The sequence below is a fragment of the Colletotrichum higginsianum genome, chromosome 2 (genome assembly GCF_001672515.1).
Source record: "Colletotrichum higginsianum IMI 349063 chromosome 2, whole genome shotgun sequence".
NCBI classification, from domain to species: Eukaryota; Fungi; Ascomycota; class Sordariomycetes; order Glomerellales; family Glomerellaceae; genus Colletotrichum; species Colletotrichum higginsianum.
In genome coordinates, this window is record NC_030955.1 from 1,015,915 (window position 1) to 1,039,456 (window position 23,542).

The following is a 23,542-nucleotide window of genomic DNA, read 5'->3' on the forward strand; positions in this document are numbered from 1 at the left end:
TTGGGGATAGCTTCATTCTGGGTGTTCCAAATGAGGGGGTGTTCCAAAAGTGGGTATGTTGACTTAGAAGCTATAATGACTGTACCTAGTCGTTTCGGTGGAGTGAGAACCATAAGCGGTGGATGCTTCTCTGGCTTCAACTTTCGCTTCTTGTTCAAGTAGAAAGGGCTTCTGAAGCGTTCTAGCCATTTCGATCGATTATTTTGGCCTCTAAATGGACATTGGTAATAGCCAGAGTTATTCAACCTCCTCCCTGAACCGAGTCCTCAGAGCTTTTTTGAAGATAGGAACCAAGAGTCTCCGAGTTCATTATCATCAATCACCACCCTCAGTGGTCATCCATGATATATATATGACCCGTAGGGAGTAAAACGCCACAGTTCCTTCTTTAAATCTTTGTGCTATTATTCACGTAAACTTAACCAAGCTGGTATTCAGTTCTTAACTTGGTTTAATTGTGGATTGCTTATAATGCTCCTAGTCTAAACTATTCTGATCACTGCCCAGTTTTTGACGGCCGGGAACACCTTACAATTATTACCCCCAAGTGACGAACTCCTGTTCATAGACTCTCCCAAATGTCCAATTCGAAATGGTCGCCTTAGACATCTTCCGTATGCTCGCTTGACTTGGCCTTGTTATCATCGAACGCCGTCTCGACAAACTTGGTGGAGGGCTCCGGGCGCGCATCTTGAGCGTAGCCGCTGGAGAGAGAGAAGAAAAAAGAAAGTTAGTATTCTACATGATACGAAAAGAATGGAGGGATTAGGGGCAAAACCACGTACAAAATGACATCCATCTGGTCCATGGTGAGACCCTTGGTCTCGGGCAAGAAGAAGAAGGCCCAGAGGGTCGCGATGATCATCCAGGCGGCGAAGAAGTACCAGGTCCCGTAGCCGAAGGAGCTGAAGATATACGGCATGGCCTTGGTAATGGCGAATTGGGTGGCCCTGAAACGTTTATCAGTCTATATGAACTTGTAGAAACGGGCATAACAAGGCTCCACTAACCAGACGACAAGAGCCGCATAGGTCCCGGTAAAGTTGCGGAGCGCACCGGGGAATATCTCGGCACTGACGATCCACGGGATACCGTTCAAGCCGAAGGACCAGCTAGGGGGGGCATGGTTAGAAACTCAAAAACAGCCTAGACAGAAAGTGCATCGCAAAACATACCAGATGGAATAGATCATGATCATGCCTGTGGCCGCTTTGCCGCCAGCTGCAGTCGAGGCGGACAGTTCTTTGCCGGCGGCGATGATGTCGGCGGGGTGCCCGATCTGCAGATAACGTTAGTCATCGTATTCATCGCTTTTACACGGAGTGGTAGCTTCTTCTTTACCTTTACGTACGTGCCCACTACGAAGAGGCACAGCGAGCAGATGAAAGAGGACAGGATGGCGGGCCAGCGTCGTCCAAGAAGGTCGATCAGGAAGATGAAGTAAATGATGGACGCAATGGCTGGAGTCCCAGTCAGTAAGAATAAAAAGTCTTCGCACGAACACGTATCATGTCACTCACCTTTGATCAAGCCGTAAATTCCGGTGTAGAGGGAGACATCCGTGATGCCGATCGATTTGAAGAGGGTCGGCGAGTAGTAGTTGATGGCTACGGAGGGATGTTAGTGCACCGGGACATCTCTATGCGGGACAGGGTTCGGGGCGACGTACCAGCAGCGCCGGAGAGGTTGTTGAGGGCAAAGGCGCAGAAGACGAGGACCAGGCGGTTCCACATGCCCTTGCGGCAAAGCATGTTGGCGACGCCGCGCAGATACGCCCACTGCCCGTTTCCGTACTGCGCGGAGACGGCCCGCTCCTCGTCGATCTTCTTCTGGAACATGTCGAGCTCCTCTTGCATGTCTAGTCATGTTTTGGTTAGGATCCGCTGCAAGAATCACGGTTGCGGAAGGGGAGAGAAGGAGAGAGAGGGAGAGATAGGGAGAGAGAAAACAACAAGACTCACATTTGTGGTCAATGGGCAGGCCTCGGAGACCCTCGAGGACCTTGTGCGCCCTCTCGGTCTTGTTCTTGCGCAGCAGCCACAGTGGGCTCTCGTGGATGAAGAAGCAGCCGGCGAAGAGGATGCCGGCGGGCGCGAGCTGGAAGGCCATCGGGATCCGCCAGCTGACGGGCAGGTTCGGGTCGATGGTCTGGGTGATGCCGTAGTTGATCCAGAAGCCGATGACGGAGCCGACCTGGTAGGCGACCTCGAAGAGGCCGGTCAGGATGCCGCGGATCGACGGTATGGATAGCTCGCCGATGTACGAGGGGACCGTGGCCGTGATGCCGCCGCATCCGACTCCGGTAAGGGCGCGTCCAGCATCTTACGTGTCACTGGGTTAGTCCCGTCGGTCTCTGGCTTTGCAGGGCTCCGTGAAGAAAAGGGGTGGTGGCTTACAGATGAAGGAGAGTTGATCCGTAGCGACAGTCATCAGGATGGCGCCGACGAGGAAGATGACAACGTTGGCCTGCAGGGTCCATTTCCTGCCCAGGCGTTCGGTGACTGGTGCGCAGTCAGTGTTTCTGTCCCCCATCCCAGTGTCGACGAGTCCGTACTGAAGAAGCAAAGCACCGCGCCGCCCAGGGCGCCCGCCTGGAAGGCCGACGTGATGTTGCTCGAAATGTTGTTCGAGTTCTCGGCGTTGATGCCAAAGTCCCTCTTGAAGCTGTTGCGGGCGATGGTCGTCCCGATGAACGCCGAGTCGTATCCGAAGCTGCCAACAAACAAAACAGAAGCACGAGTCAACAATTTGCCGCTTCTTTCGGTCGTTGTCTCTCGTTTCAAAAAAGGTTCAAGACTCACAGGAACGAGCCGGTTGCGATGATGGCGGCTTCGGTGTAGAGCTTCCAGTTGTACACCTCCTTCGGCGTCGGCCGGTCCTCGACGGCCTTGAAGCCACCCATGACTGCGATGCCGTGGTTGTCTGAACTTACTGAGCTGCGGAGCGGTCGTCGACGCTGGTTGTCGATAGAGGGTTGCGGGTTGTTGAGCGCGCACACACACACACAAACACAAGCTACATAGACACACGTTTGTACGGGGCTCCGGCTGGCAAAGAGTATTTATCTTGCTCTCCCCTTAACCACCACGTCGGATGGCACATCCCCACGGGGTACACAGTGGAGCAAGCATGGAGGGCTTTTGGAGTTTGGCTCACTCGTCACTGCGCGTGTCTGTAAAGGCCACAAAGGAGGGGGGGCCGGGTGGTCAGATGGGGGAATGCCTGCTAGTTTGACTCGCGCTCCCGGGGTCTTGACCAACAGAACCCGGGTTCTCTCGTCGGAAGTCGTCCGTGGTCGATGTCAGGGACGGGTTTGTCACCCGAGCAAGTGGATCGGTCTCTTCACGCTAGGTAGTAAATCGGGGAAGGGAAAAGAAAGGAAAATTCGTCTTTCAAGTAAACGCTTGTCAAATGTCGGTTGTTTTTTCTGCCCGAGTCTCCTCAGAACCAACCCCATCAGCTGGTACGACATGAGAAATCCTTTTCGATGACAGGCTGAGTGATGACCCGGCGTTCGATCGTGAGCCGTTCCTCTGCTGGCCCCAATACATTGGGTACTGGGTTGAACCGGTAGTGCTCTCATGGGGTTGTGCGGCGCGCCATGGCTTCCGACACGCGAGCCGAGATGCGACCCGACGCAGGGTACCGAAGATCGTCTCCACACCACACGTGGGAATCCGATGAGCGTTGATGAAGGACCAAGTTTCCGGGCCCGAGGAGCATCGAGGTGATCTCTCGAACGGTCAAAGCGACATTGGACGAGCCAAAGAATGCCACCTATGATTCCCCGAGCGCCGTTTCCGTCGGATGGTGTACGTTTCCGCGGCCATTGGCCTCGGTTGGCGTCGTCAGCTCGGAGAGTCTTCAACATACATGACCTTGACTTTAGTGACCCAGGACACCAGACCCCCCATCCTCAAGCATGATACAAACAAAGGACATTCGACATCTAACACCTCCCACAAGACAAGCGTCAAGTCGTTGCTGGATTACCGAAGTGCTTAGGTGAACGAGAAACATGGTCGGATAGCTGTATCTGGCTTCCTCATGACGAACAGCAGAAACCAGTGTTGAACCGTCTTGGTTTGCGCCCGATCTAATTCCTGGGCGTCTAGGTAAATAATATATACAGTGTATGTGTTGAAAATATGTTTACATCATTAGTGGTCCCCAACGTCAAGATTGGGATCGTTATTAGGTTATGACTAAGGCTGAGCACGGGGTGGAGGATCACTCCCAAAGCCAGCTGACGAAGCGAATAGGACCAGTCTTCTTGACTTCTGGCTCCTCGGGATACGCATCAGCCTGCTCGATAGCATCGTGGAGCGGGATGCTGTCCAGAGAGACGGCCTTGGTCTTCTTGACGAACTTCCAGATGAGGAACGCCAACGTGACGAGCGGGATATCCCTGCACGTCAGTTAGCATGATGGCGGCTACCAGCCTTGCAGCACCCTGCAGGAGCAAGAGGGAAAGAACAAAAGGACAAACACTCACAAGTAGGACGAGACGAAGCCGCTGGCGCTCCAGTTGCCCTTGGTGAAGACCTCGAAACCGCTGGTGAACAGGATCACGATGCACATAAACAGCGCGACGTGTGAGCTGTAGACTGCAGATCCCCAACCCCCCTCTTGGTTAGCTAAATGTTTCTCAGACATGCAGGGTAATCCGTTGCTTACAGGTCCACGAGTTGTTCCAGGGCAGCCTGTCAAAGTCGATTCCCTGCTTCCTCATGGCCTTCTTGAGGCGGATGTGGTTGAACAGGATGGCGGACCACGACACCAGCACGCCGGCGGCGGTCAGGTCGACGAGCCACCAGAAGACGGTCAGCGCGCCGTTGGACAGGCTCATGAAGCTGAGGAGCATGAAGCAGGTGAAGAGCAGGACGCAGACGTAGGGGGTGCCCCAGGCGGTGGTGCGGAGGAAGATCTTGGGGGCCTGCCCCTTGAGGGCGAGGCCGAACAGCACACGGGTGCCGGCGAGCAGGCTCTGGTTGGAGGCGGACCAGGCCGAGGTGATGACGACGGCGTTGACGACGCTGGGGATGGCGGGGATGCCGGCGGCGGAGGCGGCGATGACGAAGGGGCTCTGGGCGGCGGTGCCGTAGGCGTCGTCGAGGCGCGGGTCGTTGCTGGCGACGAGCATGCCGACGACGAGGACGGCGAGCATGTAGAAGAGGACGATGCGGGCGAAGACGCGCTTGCAGGCGCGGGGGATGGCGCGGCGCGGGTTCTGGGTCTCGGCGGCGGCCATGGCGAGGGACTCGACGCCGGCGAAGGAGAAGACGGCGCTCGTCATGACGCCCCAGTAGCCGAGGAACTTGCCCCAGTCGCCGGTGGCGATGTGCTCGACAAAGGGGCCGGGGCTCTGCCAGTAGCGGAAGCCGATGCGCGGGGTGCCGGGGACGCCGCCGAGGTCGATGACGAGGCCGAGGATGATGAGGAAGACGACGAGCAGGATCTTGAGCAGGGCGAAGAAGAACTCGACCTCGCCGAAGACGCGGATGAAGGCGATGCCGACGACGAAGGTCAGGACGATGAAGACGACGATGAAGACGGAGGGGTTCAGGTCGGTCCAGAACTCGAAGAGGACGCAGATGGCGGTGATCTCGGAGGGGATGGAGAGGATGTTGCCGTAGACGAGGTTCCAGCCGATGGCGAAGCCCCAGGCCGGGTCGACGAGGAACTCGGCGTGGCGGACGAAGGAGCCGGTGACGGGCAGCAGGGCCGAGACCTCGCCGAGGGCGAACTGGACCGCGCAGACGATGAGGCCGACGGTGGCGTAGCCGAGCAGGGCGCCGAGGGGACCGCCGGTCTGGATGGCGCCGCCGAGGCCGAGGAAGAGGCCGGTGCCGATGGCGCCGGCGATACCCAGCATGGACAGGTGGCGCTGCTCGAGGCCGCGCTTCAGGTCGCGGTCCTCGGTGGTGGTGACGAAGTCGCCGTCGTGGTCGTCGTGCGGCTCAAAGGGCCCGCGCCGGGACGACTCGGCGGCCTCGACGTCGTCCGAGGTGATCCAGGCGTGGCGGGTGGCATTGGTGATGCCGGGCGACTTGGCGCCGGGGAACGAGATGGTCTCGGTGCTCATCGTTTTTTGTTTCCCTGCGGTCCGTCCCTCTTTTGTGGGGGTTTTCCTCTTTTCTCCTCTTAGAAGCTTGGCTGGCTGGCTGTCCGTCCGTCCCTTCACTCCTTCACCGATGGTCTGTCCGGGCTCGCGGTGTGAGAGGTGAGAAGGGTGGGAGTGAGAAGGCGAGAAAGAGAGAGAGAGTGAGAGCGAGAGCTGGACCGCGATAAGATCCCAGACCGAACCGTGTTCAGTCGTGCGCGCGCCGCGGGAGACAATTATTATGTAATGATCTGGCCGGTTTTGTGGACGGGCTGATGGGACGTACACACCCGATGAAGACAATTCAAACCGGAACCGGAGGACTGACTCTGATTCTGACTTTGACCCTCTTTTCAGCTCAACAGGTCGAGCGAGACCTTTTCTCTGCCACGTCGATTCCCGTTTACAAGAGCGACTCTGGCCCGCGGAAGAGAAGCGGTCCGGACAGAGAATCGAGGGTCGACAGCACGAGGGGCGGTAAGAGGATGAAGAAGAGAAGACGAAGAAAAATTCCCTCTTCGTCTTATCGTATCGCGAACTCCATCGGGAAAGGTGAGATTTCTCATTTGATGGTGCCATTGCGCCAAGCGGGGTCTGGTCCACCTCGACTGCGAGCGCGTTACTGTTGGTCTGAAGAGACCCTGTTCTGGGCCTCCTCTGCAACTCTCTGGACAGGTAAGCAGGGGGACACTGTCAGCTTGTCTGATCACTCTGTACTCTGTACTCTGTACTCTGTACCATTGCGGTGGTGGTGCTGGATTACATACAACAAACTACAAGGTTGCTGCTACGTTATCATTATCTGAAACCGAGGCACTTGTGCCCGTGTCGTTTGGATGACTGACTCGCGCGTGAGACGGAGGCTTGGGGGAGGGTATTTTTTTTCTTTTCTTTTCTTTCTTTTCTTTTGGTTTATTCCACTGTGCAGGTTTGATGCTGCTTTCTCTTTCTACAATTCACTCGGCTGGAATCTCGTCCGTGATCGAGGTTGAAGGGCAAATCTTGAAAGGGCCAGGATGTTGTCTTACTTGCATGCCGTTTAGCCGGATAGAGAGAGAGAGGTCCCCTACCCTACCAACCCCCTGTTTCGATATGGCGTCTGTACTTTTTCACTCAGCAGTCATCTTGTACTGAGTGCTCAGTGACTCTTCACACGGGATTTCTTTCCAGGCAGTGAGTGGTCAAGTTCACTCATCGGATGCTTTCATCAGTCGCAACTCAACAGCGAATCCCCCAACCCAGGGTTACGCCCGGCTCGTCGACAACGGACTCAAGAACGTATTGCGAGTTGCCATTGTCATTTTTACCGTCCATGATACCACCCGACTTTCCAACCTCATGAATCCATTCCGGCTATTGCCCGTTTCAACGCTAACCATGGTCCCTCTTAACCATCACCAGGATACAACACAATTCGGTAGGGAGGGGGGAGGAGACGACTGACTAGACGCTTCACACTTCTCTCTCTCTCTCCCTCTCTCCCTCACCTTCGTTCTTCCATCACCAACTTCCTCAGCCACGCCCCCGACGCGTATCAACACGCACGGCGCCGTAATGCTTCAGGAACCGGCCCCAGACGACCTCGCCCCGCTCGGCCTTGGCGATCGGCCACAGCACCCGGCCCGCGCCGTCCTCCCACCCGATCGGCCGTTCGCCGCCGTGCGAGGCCTCCATCTCGGGCGCCGCGCTCATGTACCCGGGGTCCACCGTGTTCATCGCCACCCGCCCCCGCCTCCAGGCCCCCGCCGCCTCCGTCTCCGTGATCATGTTGAGCCCGGCCTTGGACATGTTGGTGTGCACGTGCTTCCCGTTCTTGGCCGCCCCGTCCCGCCGCCGCTCGAAGAGACCCTCGCGCGACGAAACGTTGACGATGTGCCCGCCGCCGCCCTGCCGCATCAACGGCAGCAGTTCCCGCACGAGGATGAGCGGCACGAAGGTGTTGACGCTGTGGGCGGTGATGATGTCCTCGTAGGGTATGTCGGAGAGCGACTGCACCCAGGACGAGGGCGGCGGCGCCGGTGGCGAGGACACCTGCAAGTTGGACATCGGAGCATCGAGAGAAGGCGGTTCACCATCGGGCGAGGAGTCTGCGGTGAGACATCCAGCGTCGCCACCATCCACTCCGCGAACAACGCCCGTCGCGCCCCCGCGGACCCGGGCCGCGTAGCCATGCCGCACCACCACTCGCTCGCCGGGACCTCCTCCGCCCGCCGGCGGCGGCAGCAGCAGCAGCATCTGCTCCCTCGCGATGGCCTCTCTCTCCCTCTCGACCGGGTCCGTCAGCGTCTGCGCCGCGTTGTTGATCAGGATATCCAGCGTCCGCCCTTCCCGCGCCAGGATCCCCCTCGTCGCCTCGACCAGCGCGAAGGCGTCCCGCGCCGTCCGGAAGTCCGCGCCGACGATCCTCAGCCGGTCCGCCCACGCCTCGAAGCCGAACTCGGCCCGGTACCGCGACAGCGCGTCCTCCGGGTAGCGCGACGACGCGATGACGAAGGCGCCGCAGCGCAGCAGCCGCAGCGCCGTGTGGAACCCCAGGTTCGTCCGCCCGCCCGTCACCAGCGCCGTCCTGCCGTGCAGCGACAGGTTCTCGGGGAGGGAGAGCGCCCGCTCGGCGAGGTTGAAGTCCCCGCAGGCGCCGCACATGGACGGCAGCGTCCTGTGCGGCGTGTCGAGGACCATGTGGCAGATGTAGCACGTCCGCTTGCGGTCGGCGGCCGTTGTGTGCAGCGTCGGCATGTGCTGCTGGACCTCGTCTTGGCCGTCGTCGTGGGCATCCGTCCCGGGCCCCTGGGCGAGTGTCGTCTTGATGGCCTTGATCATCTGGTCGTAGAGCAGTTCCTGAACCCCGAAGTGTCCTCTTACCCCAGGCCAAAGACGGCGAGCGATCTTGCGGGCACGAGGCGACGAGAAGGGAGGCATGTAGAGCGCCACGAGGCTGGGCAGCTGCGGCGCTCCCTCCTGTTTCGACACCTCCAAGTCGGCCCGGAGCTGCGTGGCCACGTCCTCCGCCCTCGCGTTGTGGATGAAATCGTCAAAGTCGGCCGGCTCCAGAAGGACGCCAGCCAAGGGCGCTTCGGGGACAGTGGAGGAGGCTTTCAAGTCCGCGGCCAAGGCGGGGAACTCGGTCTCGATCCAGCGGATGGCGCACATGAATGACTCGAGCCAGCACAGCTCTTCAGCCGGGGTCGGCGCGATGTCGTCCTGCCTGCGAATCACCTGCCTCCTCGAGGACGTCAGCCGGTGCAGCGGCCTATTCGTCTCGGGTGCGAAGACTCCCTTCATGCCGTCAGTGGCCTTTTGCCAGTCCACGACGTGCTCGACGTCCTTGTGCTGGGCCTGGTCGGCCACGGCGTCGAAGAGCCGGAAGCACCAGTCGTACGGCACCAATATGGAGTGGGCGTAGCGGAAGGTGTACTTCAGCTGGCCAGGCCGGCGAGCGTGGTATTTGAGTTGCTGCTGTATGTGTTGGAGGTTTTGCCTTGGGCTCTGCGGTGCTTCGGCCGTCTTCAGGTACGTAGGGTAACGCTCGTAGACGTCGGCCAGGTACCTCAGCTCGGTCGCCTTTTCCTCGTCCAAGCGACGCTGGGCCTCGAGAAGATGGGGGAGGATGCCGATGCAATCATTCACCGTCCACTTGGCCGCCATGGAACGGACTGACACCGTCTTCGTGTGGCAAAAGCTCGAGAGTTCTTTGGCCGTCTCTGGTAGGTACTTGGACAAGGCCTTCAGAGTAGTGCCTTTGCCCTTGAACCGCCCCTGGATGACGACCCGGTGGAAGAAGGCCGTCTTCAGATCGTCCTCGAGTTTCTGCTGGAGCTGCTCTCCGGTCATGTTGAAGTTGGCGCACAGCTTGTCGGTGTATGCCGGCTTGCGGACGCTCGACGCCAGGAACCGTCCCTCCGACAGCAGCGACAGCTGGTTGAACGCAATCCACAGGGACCTGAGTCGAGAGAGATCTGCTTGGCGCAGCATCGGCCAGGCCACGCTGCCGCGGATCGCTGCGCCGAGTGATGTCCCATTCCGATAACTCGGATAGGGCCGCTCCCTGAGGCCGTACCCTGTTGCGAGCAGGTCCAGCACCCGGTGCAGGGGCAGGTCGGCGAGGATTGGCTCGATGAGCTCGGCCGGTGTGTTGGCGAGCCCGGAAGCGATTCGAATGATGCGGCGAGGGGGTATAGACACGGATGACTCCATCGCAAAATGGTGTTGTGGCCGGGAGCCAGTGTGACTTGACGCAGTGTGGTGTGTTAACGATAGAAGCCGAAAGCATGAAGAATCAATCAAGAATCCAATGCCATAAGTATTCGCGTTCCAACAAAGACCAAGGAGCGACCAGACGGTGACTCAGCCCGGTGGTCGTCAAAAGGGCGTGGAAAGCTAGCTGGCTGCATGTCAAATCGTGGCCTTATCCACAATTGCATGAGGTGACTTTGCTGCCTAAATCAATCAGTGGGTTCGGTCGGCTGCGGTCGACTTTGTGTTTGGGTTCCAGCATGTGAGTGAGAGCGTTGCTCACAGAAGATGCACGTGGGTGGGTGCCGTCAGGGACTGTGAACCCAAGTCTGGCTGTCGTGATGCCGATCATGCCACCTCATCTTCTGGGTCCCCGGGCGACTCGCACATCAACCTTATCCCCAGGCGAGTGAGTGGCGCTGGAGTATGTTTTGAGATTAAAATAAGCATAACCAGGACGCACGTCGCTGTAGACAAGCCGGTCCTGTAGTCTGGGACAACTCGGTGACAACGACCGAGGTCTAGAGACGGGCTGGCGGACAGCTACGACTGAAACCCCCATGCTGTCACCAGAAGGCATATATATATATATATATAGAGCGAGAATAACCGAATCAGTTTAAGCTTCTTGAGAAATGTCGGGGGTTTGAAGAGCTTTGCAAAGTTTTGGTCGACCCATGACCCTCCGTCCTCGGGTTTCTAAAATCTGTTGGAGGTGGATTCAAGGAGAGAGAGGCCGTCAACTCATGGGATTCCCATCCGGTCCACTTCACACACACTCTCGCGTATTTTTAAAACCCTCCCACCCAAGCTTCGTCATAAGCCCCCCCTAAGGCCAGCCTCGGCGACGGACTCATCAACAACCCATGATCGGAACACTCACGGTCTTCGAATCACTCACTCAACTCAGCCTCCGTATACATTTGACTCTCGCGCTTTGATCCTCTCGAGGAACGATGCAGCCCCCCTCGCACGCGCGCTGGCGAACGGGCCTCCTTTTCCTTCTTGCATCTACGTTTGGCTCCAACTTAACATCAGTAGCGTGCGCACATCAGACGGCCAAGTCTATCTAGCTGGGTATGCAGGTGCCAGACTTTGTTGACATCAGATGGTTCGCCGATTGCAAGCGACGACTGTCGTCAAAAAACACGCTCGCGGGACTGCACTTTCTCATTGGAGCTCCCAACGTGGAATGCGGCCTTCGGTTCGAGGGTTCCGGACCCGGATTCTGCTTGATGCCGTCCGATGCCCGTCACTGAGGAGTTGCAAAGTTTCGGCTGGGTTCCTGTCCACGTCAAACGTGCGACGAGCGATATGAGGCAACAAAGACGTTCTTTGTTATCATGCTTGTATTATGCTGGACGGACAGCATCACAGATGCCTCGCGGCCGTTACTTAAGAGACAAGAATCCACCCATGGCCCGGCGGACGCACGCCTCGCCGAGTTCATTATGCAACTTCAACTTCCCCACAACCGGCGAATGTCCCTCAGCCTCAATCGGAATGGATGCATGCCGATGTGGTGGGAGATGGTCATCGCCAGTCGCCCGATTCTCTGAATCTCATCATCCTGTAGCGCGTTCCCTTCAATCGAGGCCGCAAGCCTGGGTGGATGGCCATGAGTGTGTGGTGCGCACGTCACTCACGGTGACGGCGAAAAGAAAAGTAGTGGGGGACGCAACGCCATGCTCGCAAATGTGCTTGACCAAATCAAGTCGTCAAGAGATCGGTTGTCCCTACCAAAACGGGCGAAAAGAGCGTTTCCAATCCGACATGTTCCGAAAGAAAATGGCAGCCTTGGCCACCGAAGAATGCCCTCACTCGGGTAGAAATGCTAGCGTGAGATGCGGTATTTGAATACGACGGAGCCCCTATCACGGGGCGGTCGATATCGACTACCGGCGTTCCGGCTCAAAGGGGTTCTCGCGCTGGTGGGGTTGGCGGTCGGCTTCGAATGGATTATCGTCTCCTCGCTGGCCGTGCGGCTGCCAGGCGCGCGGCGGCTTGCCCATGGTCGGATGATCATCGACTTCACCGTCAATCTCGAGGGAGATTGCGTCCTCCTCTTTGCGTTCGAAGCGCTGTCTTCTCATGTGAAGGTATAAGAGAAGCGAGCCAGATCCGAGGATTAGTACGGCGCTGGGAACCATGCGTTAGTTTGTGTGTTGGACCCGAAGTAGATGCGCAATGTGACGGCAACCTTGCGGAAGACTAGGGAAACAGAGGAAGGAAAAACTTGTGGAGGGAACGGGTTGGCAAGTGAGTGGCATGGGGGACCTACGCTGTGACACCAACAGCGATACCGATGATCTTGGGCGAGTTGTAGGGTTTCTCGCAGCGAGGGCTGTTGTCATCACTTGCGCATTCGCGCGCGGCGATATAATGGACTGCGCGGGCGATGGGCGCCAGAAGGCTCGTGGAAGTGGTGGAGGAGGAGGCACTCATTTTGAAAGTTTCTGAGTGTTGAGATATGATGTAATGCGATTCGATGGGGGTTCGGCTTTCGGGTGGGTGTCGCGATTACGGCTTGTCTCGGTTCCAATTCAATACAAGAAAATGGTTCTTTTCGGGCCGTGGTGATGTGCGTGATTGCTGCCGTCCTTCCTTGTATCCGTTGCGCTTTGCGACCGTGTATCTGTATGGTGTTTGTTGTGGTCGCGAACTTGTCTTATTTTCTTCGTCGAAACTCTCAGTTCGGCTGCGGTGGGCAGGCGGTGGTGACGAGATCTCGTTTGCAATGAGTGGATTCCCCCCGTGTCGTTTGTGTGGTGAAACCGGATTTCGTGCCCCTGTTGCTGCTGCTGCTGGGTTCTCTCGTGTCTGCAAGGAGTGACGTCGATGGGGGAAATGCCGAATACACTATCCGTACACGCACAGTTGACGACAGAACAAAAAGTGGCGATCGCCAAGAGAGAGAGAGAGATTGGAGATGGAGAGAAAGAGTGAGAGAGCGCGCGCGAGAAAAGAGCAGACGCGAAAAAGGAGAGTTGTGAATTAGCGAACGTTTGAGATCGTCTGAGGTGTAGGAAGGAGAAGCAGGGCCGAGGGGACGATGGGAAGGGTAAGGAAGGACCGGACGGGGATGGATGGATGATCAGGAACGGGAATGGGAAGGGGCCCAGGCAAAGGAATGGAAGGAATGGAATGGACGGATGGAATTTCGGGAAAGGGGCCCTCGAAAACACGGGGAAAGTGGAAGGAAGGAAGGTGAGGCAATCTGCCACTCTCCTGCCCGTTCAGGGGAGGGGCGCGTTCGTCTCAGGGTCCAGGGGTGAAGAGCGAGGCAGGCACGGCCACGACCGCGACGAGATATGACAGATGCAGGTACGGTACGCCTCCGGACAGCAGTGGCAGCAGCAGGAACGCCCCTCACGCATGCGACATACACCCACTCAGTGAGTGTATCACCATCATCCATTCACTTACTCACTCGCTCACACTTCACTTCCTCACTCTGCTCACTCACTCGCATTACCAGCATGACAAGCATTACAAGAAGGCGCCAGAGACAACGGGGGAATGTGGCTGTGTTTCACTCATCTTCCTCTCTTCTCCCCAACGCCGACTGACCCGGACATTGGCTGGCATGATTGGCCCGCCTCGATCCGTCCCCCCTAACGCATCCGCACCTACTAAGCTGCTTCCCCCCCCTTCAACGGCCTCTCGGTCCAGAAAAGGGGAATTGGCGGCATAGCCTCGCGACCCGACACACCCGGCCACGGCCAATTGACGGCCAATAGTCGCTATCGGGCCCACGATACCCCCCCGGCTTTGAGCTCGCAAAGGACGAGGCGATGCTTTTTTGTCATGTGTAATCGAATGGCGATGACTGCGACGCGAAAGGGGTCCATGAGGGGGTGCAAGGGAGGGGCTCTGGAGCCTATTCTGGGCTTATCGTGGGTTTGTCGTGGGTTGTCTGCCGTTAGCATCGTTGGCAATGGGCAAAGTGTGAGCGGCGGGATTGAGATTGAAAGTGGTCTGCCCAACAACGAACTTGCGGGGGAAATGCTTGTCTTGTGTTTCACATTCCCAGTGCCCCCTTTGGCTCGCCGTGTTTGGTGACTCGCGAGACCGTGAGATCGGTGCTCCCCCAGTCCCCTCTCCCGACGCCCTCACTCTGGCGTCTGCGAAGCTTGTTACTTGACGAGAGAGGTGTTCGTCCCGACCGGGGGAAAAAAAGTCTGCGTGACATTTGACAGCTTGTGCGACCGACAGACAGCCTTCCACATCGCTTTAAAGTTCATGGCGGCAAACCTCAATTGCTTGTTGGGACTAGACGGGTGATTGAAGACGTCGCGCCGCTGGTCTTCCCGCACCATTTCTCCGGCAGAGCAGAGCGACTCAGTGGCAGCCATCTTGTAACAGCATTCACCGCATAAATGTCACAAGTCGTCCTCCCCTTCTTCAGCCTGGGACAAATAGGGCCGACGGGATGCCAACCCAACCGCTGCGCCCTTCATTTCGCCTACGGGGAAGCCCTGTGTGCCTTTCGTTCCACTCTTCACCCCCCTCCAACCAGCAACGAAGCACTGGCCATGAAGGGCCGAGACCGCTAAGAGTTTGTTAATAATAGACCAAGACCCCCCCTGCCACATGTGTCTTCATTTTATTTCCCCTCCGGAATGACCTCGCCTACAGCCGTATTACCGCTAGCAATGTAAATCCCCCGCCTGTCATTCCTTTGTGCCTAGTCTGTGGAGTCTTGTTGCAGTCCGCTCGCCGAGGTCGAGGCCCAAAGAGCACCGAGGATGGTGGATGGATATCCTTACAGTCCACCGTACACCCAATGCGAACGGCAGCTGTTTTCTGTTTTCGACCGGGTCGGGATTGGCATTTGCGCAACTGTCTCTCAGAAGGAGCAGCCATATGGAACTCAATTGGGATTTGCAGACAGCGACGGCTAAATTGTCTTCGTCTGCCCGGGTGCATGGCACGAGAATGCATTTATTACCGAAGAACCTGACCGTCGCTGTCAAAGCAGCTCGCGCAGTCCTAAACGCCTGCTCATCCCGAGAAATGACCGGCTAAAGTGGATCTCGACGCAGGGCACTTCCAACCCGGCGAACTGTCTCGGTTCCCAAATATGGGTCTTTCCGGATCCGGCCTCTGGACCCGATATGGGGCTTCGGATGAAAGAAATCGCGCCCAGGCCGTCCCCGCTGCCCCATATATCCCGCCCCGGATCCGGATGTACCCCGGTGTCCCGATTTCAGAAGTCGCCGACATGCTCGGGGTGCTCGACAGGGGTATTGAATGATTGAATCACGATGTCTATATTCTGAATGACATATCCTTCGAGGTCATAACTCTTGGCTGAGGTAGCTTTGAGGCGAACCCGAAATAGAGCTTCGACGCTCTTAAAACGTCTGGCGGCGTCCGAGCCGAGCCGGAATGCAGTCCCACGGACGCAGCACAAGTCGAGATCAGACGGATCCGCATCCTACAACACGGACGAGAAGACGACAATGGAAGGGGACATAGATAGCCTTGGTCCTGTTCGAGAATGTCGGGACGACAAGACCTCTATGGCAGCGGATTGTCTCTCAATTAGGCTAAGCACGTTTATGACGAAACATCGTTCTTCCGCCCAGGACCCGAAAACCAAGACTTTTCGCCACTCCCCCCCCCCCGCGTAGCATGCGAAAGTTGGGAAATCTCTGATGGGAGCACGGCAATTTCGCGCCGCGAAGTGTTGTTTCGTTTCAATCTCAACAAAGCTTGGAACATGGTGATCCCGTTGGGGAAGGAAGCGCGTGCCGGGTCGGACTCCGACATCTGCCTTCCATGAGTCAATCTCTCGAGCACGAATGGATGACAAGTCGCACATGACGTTGTCGAGACTCGAAAGAGAATACCAAACCACCCCTCTGCCCCTCGCCACTCACCCCTCGCTTGCCCCTCGCTTTCTCCGCTGCTCCCCGTTCTCCATGGAGATGCACTCGCCCGCCTACCAAACCACGGTGGCCGCCGCGTGCCCAGCTAGCAAAGATTTTGTTTGCGGCGGCGGTAGCCTCCCCTTCCCACGGCCGGAGCCGCGGGTCGATTGAAATGGGGGGGGAAAAGTCGAACAAGGGAACCAGCACGCCATACCCTGTCTCGGTTCCTACATCCCGACGCCATTAGGTAACAGAAACGCAGCTGTTTGGTGCGTCCCGACACTTGACGGGCACGGGAGCGTTCTAGGCCCTCGAAGCTTACTGGCGTTAAGCGAAGGAGGCTCTTTGCGGAGTCCGGACGACGACGACAACGACGACGACGACGACGATAATGAAGAGTCGAGCGACGACAACGTCTGGTCGACCGCGACAAACAGTCGCGGAGTCGCAGCGAAGAAGGAGGGGGGGTGTGTCTTCGAGGTCGTACAAGCGGCGGTGATTTCGGCCTGGGAGCCTCAGGAAATTAAGAACCAAGGAACAAGGCGCACGGCGCTAGCAAATGGCAACATTGGCGGCACGTATTGTGCTACGTTCCTCCTCAATGACATTGTTTGGGACATCTCCGAGGAGAGAGACTGTTTGTAGAGAGTCAGCCGCCGGGCGCAGCTGAGCCAAAGAGAGGGGCCAATTCGATCCGGGGAAGGGACAGACCACCAACAAAGCGACTTCGTCCTTTGGGACCCCTGGGAGGAGGCAGAGGGAGGAAGCGTCGAGTTCCGTCTCATCCCTCGTCAGCTCGTCCCCAGGCTCCCACTTAACCAAGCCCTGCAGCTTCTTGGCAAGCCGCCTGAGTATGACGACAATTGCGTCGTACTTTCCGTATCATTCATCTAATTGAGTATCCGGGGTTGGCAGAAGACGCGGTGACTGGAGCCGGCCAAAAAAAAGGGGGCCACGTGAACCGGCTCACATGACGCGACGTCTCATCCCGCGGAGATCCGGAGTCGGTGATCCATGTCGAAAGCGATCTGCTGCGGTGCGATGCGCCGGTGAGGCTGGCTGCCGTAGCCTGTAGCTAGCTAGCTTGAGTCTCCCGCCCGTACGGACAGAATGCGGGGAAGGGGATTGGGACCTGGAAAACCCGGGGAAGAGGAGGGCGGGGGACTCGGGAGGGGTTGAGCATGCATTGGATTGGGAAAAGGGGAAAGTGGGAGAAGAGGAGAGGGGAGGAGAGGAGATAGAGTCGCCAAGTAGTCGTTGAGATTTTCTTGGTCTCGTCCGCGCGGGGTTTCACTTGGGGGTTTTCGTGTTGTCGTGCAAGGTGTACGTACGTGAGGGGTTTGGCCAAGGACGATCAACCGCCGTGAGGTACGATGCGACACTGGATGGGACGTGGATGAAATGGAGATGGGCGTTGAATCCCCTCCTCAACTACTACGCCACTCGGCCAACCCGCTTCGTGGTCGCAAGATCAATCTCTGGTTCCTCTGTTCAGGACTCGGGACGCAGAACGGAGAAGTTGGTCGAGGGGGTCCGAATGACTTTCGAGCGAGCGGCCCTAGCCGTAATCTCGAGGCGGATCTGGGACGGCATCCAAGCCTTGAAGACGAAGCTGGAAGTCAAATATCTGAGAGCAAGAGAAAGAAGAACAAACCCGTCGTGGCTGTGGCCGAGCTCACGAGTCAAGCCAAGTGGCCATATTTTCGTTCTTTCTCACCGTTGGAAGTGCTTTGTCCAATACATACAAACACACACACATGTGTCAAGACTTTCGAAAGGGGATGTCCTTGCCCAAAGATTAAACTTGCCGCGCCCATTGGCGTGTTTGACAACAGGCCTGGGCGGGCTTAAGTCAGTTCATTTAAGATTTTCCAAAAGTTCGGACTGGCGCTTGTCGACGTTTCAACAGCGTGCCCTGCCGTTGCCCGTCCGCAGGCCGGCTCCCCCTCCGGCTGGGATGAAGCCTCTACGTTTCCCTTCCTCCCTCACCGGCTTTCCCTGCCCTGTAGCTCGCAAAAACGGTCGGTGGAACGGCGTGTCCGTCTCCGTCGCGTAGCGTGTGTGTGCCCGTCGGCGGGTAGCACGAAGGTTGTGAGTCGAACGGGAGGTTTTTTTTTTTTTTTTTTTTGGCCTTGTGGGGAACGGTGACACGAGTGAAACCGAAAAAAGAAAAGAAAAGGAAGAGGAAAAAACACACTCCAAAAGGTCTTCACGGGTGACCGACCGACCGGCAAACCATACGACATGCCGGACGGGGGCATGGGCGTCGAGTATGACTCCCTCGCGAGGTCGGCGATGTGGCGGGGGTGGGCTCGGCGTGTCTCCCGGATCACCGAGAAGGACCCCTGGATTCCGCCGTCGAGTCACTCACGGCTTCGGCTCGATGGCGACCGTCGCCTATGGACACCGCCGAGCCAGCGGTGACGGTGACGACATCATTCAGAGTTCAGCAGTTGGCGGCACTTACTCCCTCACACCCTCCTCTCTCTCCCCTGAGAATCATTGCTCTGATCGTCAGCAGAGGACCACAGTAGACGAAAAACATTAAATAGCGGAGAAGGACGATCACGAAACACGCTCATGGAGCACGCCGACCAAGGCACATACACACACACACACACGCACATACACATAGAGAGCCAGGAGCATAACCTCCATAGAAGGAACCAGCCAGAAGTAGACAGGTTGTCCAGCGTTTCGATGTTGACATCATGTTGGACCGTACCGCCGCCAGCCGTACGATGCGCGCCGCCGGCTACAAAGTATCAAGTATCCGTATGCTATGTACTTGAACTACAAGAGGAGGAGGGGGTGTGAAAATCATATGCGGTGCCACCCCCATTGTACCAGGGCTGCAGGAACTGTGGTCCTTTGCCCGAAAGCAGAATAGCGCCGAGATCGGGGGTCTTGACAGAGGCTCTGGATCGTGACGGAACGGTTGGATCTGATTCCTCCAAGGACTTTGTGATGTTCCTTCCATGGAAAGAATGGGGTCTGAAAATTCTCCAGAAGCTCCAGCTTGTGGCCCCCCACCGGCCTGCAGCCGTGGACATCACCGAGCAAGAGGAGTCATGACCGGGGAGGCTGATCTTACCCATGGGGTTTGAGAGAAAATTTTCAGCTTCTAGTGTACAAGACCGCGAGCGTCCCTCCGTTTTTGGAGATGAGCTGGCGGGTAACAGCATGAAAGCCATGAACGGGAGATGAAAGATGACTCCAACGGAGATCCACCTTCGGACAAGCCCTTGGAGTCCTTGGGGTAGCGTATATGTTCTTGGAACCCCCTTGTGGCGGCAGGGAGGTTGAAAAACCCTAACAGGAACAAAGAAGTTAAGACTGAGCGCCGGAGCGCAGCATTACACTTGATCAGAGCCCTGCCGGAGACGTTGAATTCGAGGCACCTTGCACTGGAAAATCAAAGAAACCCCCTTCCCCCAATGAGAAAAAAAAATGCTGCTAGGAAGAAACCCCCCGTCGGTACATGGATGGGCAGGTGACCCGCGTCGTACGTAAGAGAAACCCCGTGAGTGGTCCAGGGCCTTGGAAGCGGAGACGACCCGTGACGCCGTCACCTTGTTTCCCGTCCTCCGTCCAGTTGGAGGGGTCCCCCGTTTTTGTTTGTATTCCTGCAGGTGAAGGTCACAGTAGTAGAGCAGAGCCTGAGCAAGCCACAGAAGGGGGCCCCACGATGCATGGTTCTTGGGTGGTTCGTGTGGTCGGGAGCACGTTCTTCAAGCAGAGGAGGAGACTTTCAAGTTGCGATGGACGCTCGCACGCCATCGAAGGGAGGGTCGAGGAAGGGGAGAAAAAAAACCCAAAACCCAGAATCCAGCGGATCCCGAGGAGGGGCCTCATCATGAAAAGATGATGCTTCGGGTCTTGGCAAGGTCAAAAGCCGCAAAAAGAAGCGCGATGAACCTATTCAGTCATGGGAACGGAGAGACAAAGAGAAAAACGGTGCGCTCTGTCGGCCAGGTAAGAATGGAAGCATTGCGACGGTGATGTCTCCGGTTCGGGCAATGTTCTCGATTATTATTTTTGCGTGTTGCGACGGGACGCAAGATGCAGTGTGGTATGATCTCGGCAAGATCTCAGATCCCGTCCGCCTCGGGACGGACTCGGGAGACTCGCGACGAGAAGGGGGTTCCAATTCAACGGCCGAGATGCGCACGATCGTTACCGGCACGGCGATGGCCGGGTAGACAACGTTCGAGAGGTGAGATGAGCAGGCAATCCGGGTAGTCTGCTTCATGGCTCGTCACCGGCGTGCGGCTTTGGGGGGGGAGAAAAAGAGAGAGCGACTTACACCGAGTGGTGCTAGCAAAACATGTTGCCGAAGGAACCCGCCGCCAGTCAGTGACAGCAAAGGACCGGAGAAACTGCCGCCTGGCCTGACGCCCAGCGTGCAATCGCATAAACCATGGCCTCAAACAGTCGGCCCATCTCGTCTCCTTGGTGTTCGTGCCGTCCTTCCTCCTTCAATCGCACCAGAATGTCGTCGTTGTCAAGTGTCACGATGCATATGTCACCGGCTGGGCACCCGGGACACATGCCCCGCGGCGTCTCGTCCGGGACATTGGGCCCCTGACTTGCCCATGCGGAGCGCTCCGGGTCCTGGAACTCTTCAGAAAAAGGCCCCCCCGCGTCGTCGTCGCGGTGAGGAACAGCAGCAGCATCATCATACGGTGTGCCTACCACATGGTTCTCTGGCTGGTGCAGCCTGTCCGGGCGGTCTTGGGAGGATTGACACATTGGCCAAGCTCATGCCTAGGGGCCCATGGTGTCACGTCCATGTCCCAAGGAGATGCTCGCATCACATCATATCGACCCTGGATTTGCTTTGGTCGGTACTCCCTGGGATTGGCGTGTCTTTGTTATTCACCGCCGATGGATACACAATGCCCGTACATCTTTACAATACCAGAAACAACCCGGATGGGTGGCCCGAACAAATCTCATCATCATGAAGCCGCTGTAACTGGCTGTAACTCGCTGTAACTGTGTGAACCCCCCCCCCCCTTCCGACCTCTTCGGCCCCATTGCGACGCCGTGCCCCTGATGTTGCGCAATTGTGGGTGACCGGGCACTAGTTTTAGGGTCGCAAATCGCGATGGCGGCGAGAAGACGCAGAGAGACGGAGGCTGGTTGTCACGGTTGTCCCCAGGAAGAACTGCCAGGTACAGCGTCCACAAGTACCAACCCATCTCCACCGTCCCAGGCAATGGGCACGTTTGCTGGCGGCGATCCAACGACGGGACACGTACCGAGTTTTGTCTGACCGCCGCCAGCATGTCCAAACAGGGCGTTGTCCTCTCACTCTCTCCCACTCACTCACACCTCTCTTTCTCTCACTGGGAGGTGGAATGGAGGGCAACACGTAAAGCACACGTGGGCCGCCAGGGGCACAGTTTGCGGTGTCATGGCTCAGACGAGGCTCGAATGAGGAGTGTCGTTGTCGACCAAGGGGTCGAGACAAGGGAGAGGAAGGTCAGGCGGCCCCAGCAGCAGCTCGACGACCCATCATCCATGGTGTGTGTGTGTGTATGTGCGTGCGTGTGTGCGTGCCGCGCTCGCCCTGTAGTACGCCATGCCTTGCAAAAGTTGCACCAGCGACGCCCAGCTCGGGCCAGCACCCGTGCCTCTCAGCCAGTCGACGGCAGCCGGTGTGGGCACCCTGTCGTGTACGAAGTACTCTGAAAAGTGACCGCATGCACAGTAGGCCGTCCTGGTTGGCGTTGGTCATGTTGGGCAGTCTGACGGGTCCAAGAAAGGCGTCGTTTGAGCTGCTGTCGAACGAGTGCAACGTACAGCTAGGCCTGGTACAAATGGGGATTATGGGACCATGTACTATTGTAAGTGACTCGAACTTGGCGACGGATCCACGGTGGAGATGGGTCCAGCCTTAGGCTGGTTGTGTTTTTTTTCAGAATTTTTTTCCTTCCCTTCTCTTGCGGCGCGGCGCACTTGATCACCTAACAGTCAGTCAGTCACTCACTCACTCACTCACATATACACACCTCCCTGTTGCTGGGTCCCCTTGGTACACTCACTACACACACCACCCATGTGCTCCGTCACTCTTGTCACTCTTGTCACTCTCGTCTGCCAAGGCCAGTCGTATTTGAAGCCATGAATGGCTGGATTTCGTGAGCTTCGACGCCGCTGCTGGGCTGGGCCGTGTCAAAACGCTGGAGCGGAGCATGTGTCTGTCGCCCAGGTTCCCTCTCGAATTCCATGACACATAATTACCCTATGAAAAGCTTGACCATCACGAGCTGGCGAGACATTATAACGCGACGTCCTGCTTGCTCGATCTGCTGTGAAAGGATGGAAGGTGATACTTTTATATATCAGGATTACAGACACTGAACAGTGTGACCTTATACTCCCCTCTCTCTTCTCTCGTTGACTGTCATCTACCGCCACTCTCGACGATCGCTTCACCAGAATCATTCCCACCTTTTTCATACGGAACGAACTAATACGGAAAAACGTCGCCCTTCCCGCATCTTCTGGAGAGCCCCAGTCGCACCCACATCCCTCTCACTCACTCTCGGCTGCATCTCATCTCGCGTCCAAAGCCCGCCGTTAAGCGCACACAGACACACACAGCCTGCAGCCGCACATCACCCCCGCCGACTTAGACGAGGGAGGAAAAAACGGAATCCCAAAAGGGCAACCAACCAACCCAGCAAAGGGAGTCATAGTCATCATCGCAATCGCAATTCCGCATTTCATCATTACCCTCCCCCCTCGAACCTCATCAGACCTCGACCTCGACCTCGACCGCGATCGACAGAGTCCTCATACACCTCGTTTTCTCTTAAACGAACCCTAAACCTCGCCTTCTCGCGAACGAGAGAGACGACATCATCATCCTCCTCCTCCTCTAATCCCACCCACACCCAAGACCAAGACCAAACCACTCCTGGCATTGGCAGATCACCGCCCAACACCAACGACATCAACACCAACACCAATACCAAGAAAGCTCCGACACGAGGAGCGCCCAAAGCCACCCCGCATCATCCTGTCTGCCTCCCGTTGCTTTGACCCTGTCGCAGTCGCAGTCGGGTCTCCTCTCTCCCATCTCAAGCACATACAGCACACAGCACATAGCGGAAAGCTGATCCCGCCCGCCACCACCGCAACCCAGCCAAAACAAGCTTCATTCTTGGCTGCTCGACGCCAAAGAAACCCAAACGGGCAAAGGACGAAAACCCGCTCGCTGGACTGGACTGGACCTTGTGGGCACCCCCTACCACCACATCACCTGGGCCTACTGCTTGCAAGGATTCGAGAATAGCTCTCGTTTTTTTTATTTTCTTAA

General features: G+C 57.2%; 7 protein-coding genes across 7 annotated transcripts; 2 read left to right on the forward strand and 5 right to left on the reverse strand.

Moving 5' to 3' along the window:
* Positions 1 to 601: 601 nt before the first annotated feature.
* On the reverse strand, positions 602 to 2,902 carry CH63R_02056 (Quinate permease; the record flags this gene model as incomplete). Its single annotated transcript, XM_018297031.1, has 11 exons — positions 602 to 704; positions 786 to 950; positions 1,011 to 1,112; positions 1,176 to 1,279; positions 1,342 to 1,460; positions 1,521 to 1,607; positions 1,670 to 1,858; positions 1,962 to 2,321; positions 2,397 to 2,501; positions 2,555 to 2,757; positions 2,802 to 2,902. 11 exons carry the CDS (start codon positions 2,900 to 2,902, stop codon positions 602 to 604), a joined length of 1,638 nt encoding a protein of 545 aa, XP_018161847.1.
* A 1,328-nt stretch (positions 2,903 to 4,230) lies between these two features.
* Positions 4,231 to 6,085, reverse strand: CH63R_02057 (Amino acid permease; the record flags this gene model as incomplete). The annotated part of the gene is made up of 3 exons (XM_018297032.1): positions 4,231 to 4,408; positions 4,496 to 4,607; positions 4,678 to 6,085. 3 exons carry the CDS (start codon positions 6,083 to 6,085, stop codon positions 4,231 to 4,233), a joined length of 1,698 nt encoding a protein of 565 aa, XP_018161848.1.
* Positions 6,086 to 7,615: 1,530 nt separating this feature from the next.
* On the reverse strand, positions 7,616 to 10,297 carry CH63R_02058 (Oxidoreductase; the record flags this gene model as incomplete). The annotated part of the gene is made up of 1 exon (XM_018297033.1): positions 7,616 to 10,297. One exon carries the CDS (start codon positions 10,295 to 10,297, stop codon positions 7,616 to 7,618), a length of 2,682 nt encoding a protein of 893 aa, XP_018161849.1.
* Positions 10,298 to 12,231: 1,934 nt separating this feature from the next.
* Positions 12,232 to 12,781, reverse strand: CH63R_02059 (uncharacterized protein; the record flags this gene model as incomplete). The annotated part of the gene is made up of 2 exons (XM_018297034.1): positions 12,232 to 12,475; positions 12,618 to 12,781. 2 exons carry the CDS (start codon positions 12,779 to 12,781, stop codon positions 12,232 to 12,234), a joined length of 408 nt encoding a protein of 135 aa, XP_018161850.1.
* Positions 12,782 to 16,161: 3,380 nt separating this feature from the next.
* Positions 16,162 to 16,857, forward strand: CH63R_02060 (uncharacterized protein; the record flags this gene model as incomplete). The annotated part of the gene is made up of 2 exons (XM_018297035.1): positions 16,162 to 16,342; positions 16,475 to 16,857. The coding sequence occupies 2 exons, from the start codon at positions 16,162 to 16,164 to the stop codon at positions 16,855 to 16,857; spliced, it is 564 nt and encodes a 187-aa protein (XP_018161851.1).
* A 1,599-nt stretch (positions 16,858 to 18,456) lies between these two features.
* On the forward strand, positions 18,457 to 18,636 carry CH63R_02061 (uncharacterized protein; the record flags this gene model as incomplete). Its single annotated transcript, XM_018297036.1, has 1 exon — positions 18,457 to 18,636. The coding sequence occupies one exon, from the start codon at positions 18,457 to 18,459 to the stop codon at positions 18,634 to 18,636; it is 180 nt and encodes a 59-aa protein (XP_018161852.1).
* Positions 18,637 to 20,565: 1,929 nt separating this feature from the next.
* Positions 20,566 to 20,964, reverse strand: CH63R_02062 (uncharacterized protein; the record flags this gene model as incomplete). Its single annotated transcript, XM_018297037.1, has 1 exon — positions 20,566 to 20,964. The coding sequence occupies one exon, from the start codon at positions 20,962 to 20,964 to the stop codon at positions 20,566 to 20,568; it is 399 nt and encodes a 132-aa protein (XP_018161853.1).
* Between the last annotated feature and the right edge of the window lie 2,578 nt (positions 20,965 to 23,542).